Here is a 3,122-nt window from a genome sequence, read left to right on the forward strand (position 1 = left end):
CATTTCAAAACTGTATCCAGTCATGCCAACGAGGCTCTGTTTCCTGTCTTGTGAGGGGAAATCTTCAATGTAAGCCTTATCGAGGGCAGAACCACCACGAAGTCAGTGGTTGACATTTCTTGTTAACACTGTTCCTTCAGATGTTCGAGCCGGTATTGTACTGTGTGCGCGGCATTTCACGGACCAAAGCTTCCCAAACATTGCAGGATTCATGCCGGATATGCACAGCGTAGGACACTAAGGACGATGCTGTTCCTGCTTTGTTTGGACCAGCGGGAGATTCGGGTACACAACCTGTAAGTATGCATTGTTGTTTGTGTATTTATGATGTTTAAAACAAACAAGGTATCTACCACGACTGTTTACATGGGTAAACGTTTTTCTGGCTGCTAAGCCATTGACACAGTGCTAACTGGGCTAACTAAGTTGCCAGCGTTTCATATCAACTCCAATGTCAGCAGATGCCTTACATGTTTCTCATAGCAGGAGAATGTCTGCCTTCACACACAACATACTCATAGACAGTATACTCCGGGTGATTTACCGTACGCTCAGTCGCAAAACTTAGTTACATTATAGTTGGCATTCCTAGCCGCTACCGAGCTGAACAAGAAGGCTACCTAGACATGCTAAGGACAACATTGTTTTATGCCAGCTACAATGAATGACCGAACGTAGCAGACTACCCGTATAAGATTGCAACTGTAAACATCTTCTTGCTAACCTATGAACCACTAGCTGTTGTTCATAGTAGGTTGGCATATTACACTGAACAGCTAGCAAACGTAGGTTAGCATATTCATCTAGCTGGCAAGCTAACGAACAAACTACGTTTCTCTAATATTTTGTGATTTGCATTTGATTTCGTACTGCCAGATCAGGAAACTCCTGGCGTATCTCGCGGACAACACACACACGGGATGACCGCTCTGATGCCTCGTCCTAAGAAGCCCCGGCAGCAGCTTACAAAGCTGCGATAGGAGTAGTCTTTCTTCCCTGAATCCTTTGCTCCTATAACATATCATTCATATATAGCAAACCATGATTTGATTTTTCATCACAGTAGTAGTTTATTACAGCTAGGAATAACTTATTCTTCTTCCGTCCTACGCCTCAAAGGTCTATAATCGAGTCTGTGCATGTTATGGAGGTTCTGCAGGGCGTGGGGTATGTATGTAAATGCATAACAACAGTTGTAGGTACAGTTGGGTTAGTTAGCGTATAACATATACGACTGTACCGACGCCATGGTAAAACTGATGTTAAGCTCAGCTGAAGAAAGCACTGTTAGACATGGGCGGAGCCTCTCTGGTGGTGGACTAATCAGAACAGAGGGGCCGAGCTGACCAATCAGAGCACAGTGGGCTCACAGGGAGGGGGGGGGGAGGAGCTCCAACAAGCCGTGTAGGACAGAGAGTGAATACACATACTATAGAGCTCCTGCGGATGATGTCACATATGCTGGTCACGTGACGAGAAACGAAGGGGGCAGCCATTTTGGCAGTAATCGCGTCAGTAAATTCATTGGCAGGCACTGGCAGACTGTCGAGGATGGTGGATAACTGCTGTGCACCAGGTTGCACAAATAGGCGTGGGAAGAAGAAAGGTGTATCTTATTATCGCATTCCAAAAGACGCGGAGAGGAGGGAAAAGTGGATCGCAGCGATTAAAAGAGCCAGGAGCCGTCTGAACAAGACTGAAAGATGGGACCCCCCGGCCGTTTGCTTTCGCTTATGCAGTGATCACTTCATATCAGGTGGGTGAAGGAATACAGTACAATGCTACACAAATAGATAAATAAAGGTTAAAAACGCCAGCCACTTTGGTTGAGTACGTTCAAAAATACAAACTAGTTTCAGACGCACTGCAGTAGCTATCCAAGCTAATAAACAAACATGCTAACGTGACACTGCCGTAGCTAGACAAGCTAATAAACAAACAATGCTAACGTGACACTGCCTATCAAACTGGAATAATTTAATACTTACCCTTGCAGTGATGATGCCGAAGTTTTTGGATGTAAGACTCCACAGTTGAATGTTGTTTACGAAGCCGGACTGACACCATTTGTAAGCCTCCAAGCTTTTGTAAGCTCTGAGGGAGTCTCCTGAGTACACTGATGGAAAGCTTACAAGATAGCTGTGGATGTCCGCGTAGCGCAAGTCGGGTACATCGTCTTCAGAGCAGGAGGTTATGCTCTTGAAAAGCACACCGGGTGCATTATATGGGTCGCTTATATTTAATCTTTCTAATTTTGTACTATAAAGCCGAATTTCACTTGAATTAAAATGAGATGTATACTCGCACGGTAGGAAAACGCTGGCGCCGGTCGTCATGTTTACTGCCAAAATGGTGGCTGATAACCAAAAGTCACGTGACCGCAGGAGCTCTATACAGAGATGCTGGATGAGAAACCAATGAGAGTTTGGAACATTGAACAATGTGAATCTATTCTAGTAGACCTCAACAATGGAGCTATGATCAGGAGAAATGGCCATCACATGGGACCTTTACAAATCTTTTCAACCAAGAGAAACTAAATATAAGAAATGAGTTAATAGGTTTTTTATTTACCTGCGTCACGATGGTGTTGTTTTCAAAGATCTTGGAGTAATCCTCACTGATGTACTTCTCCTTCCAGTCCTGCAGAAACACACACATACTGTATAACTATGATGTCATGATAACAACTTAGTGTCTGCACTGAATGGAGCCTGAACGCATCACCGTTTCCTGATCCATTTCTATAAAGACCTGTCTGAAAATGAGCCGATCAGATTTTGGCCACGTTATGTCATAACGATGTTTTGTCTTGTGTAACCATTAGCCAATCAGCAACCAAGGTAACCCCCCCCCTTATCACCTGAATCTCCTCTAGAGCTCCATTGAGTTCTTTGTAACCAAATCTCTCTCAGAGGGGCGTGGGGAGGGGCTCCTTATTTTCATCTAAAGTAACACACAGAGAATCAGCACTTTGTAAACAGGGCTGAAACAGAGGGGATTACGGGTAATGCTGCAATGATCTGTTTGGTGTTTCAGCCAATCAGAGACAGGCTCTGGATATATCTGAGACCTGTGATATATTGATGAAGAAGAGGATGATAGGAGACCCTTAAAGATAT

At 44.2% G+C, this 3,122-nt stretch overlaps 1 protein-coding gene across 1 annotated transcript in view; it reads right to left on the minus strand.

The window, feature by feature from the left end:
* The window catches only part of LOC307031120 (multifunctional procollagen lysine hydroxylase and glycosyltransferase LH3-like), a 7,171-nt gene extending 4,495 nt beyond the window's left edge, over window positions 1-2,676 (minus strand). Inside the window, exon 1 of the mRNA XM_079667902.1 lies at window positions 2,575-2,676. Within this exon, the coding sequence (XP_079524028.1) occupies window positions 2,575-2,661 (87 nt within the window). The 5' untranslated portion in view covers window positions 2,662-2,676. The remainder of the gene's footprint in view (window positions 1-2,574) is intronic.
* Between the last annotated feature and the right edge of the window lie 446 nt (window positions 2,677-3,122).

The sequence above is a fragment of the Notothenia rossii genome (assembly GCF_949606895.1).
Source record: "Notothenia rossii genome assembly, chromosome: 3".
NCBI classification, from domain to species: domain Eukaryota; kingdom Metazoa; phylum Chordata; class Actinopteri; order Perciformes; family Nototheniidae; genus Notothenia; species Notothenia rossii.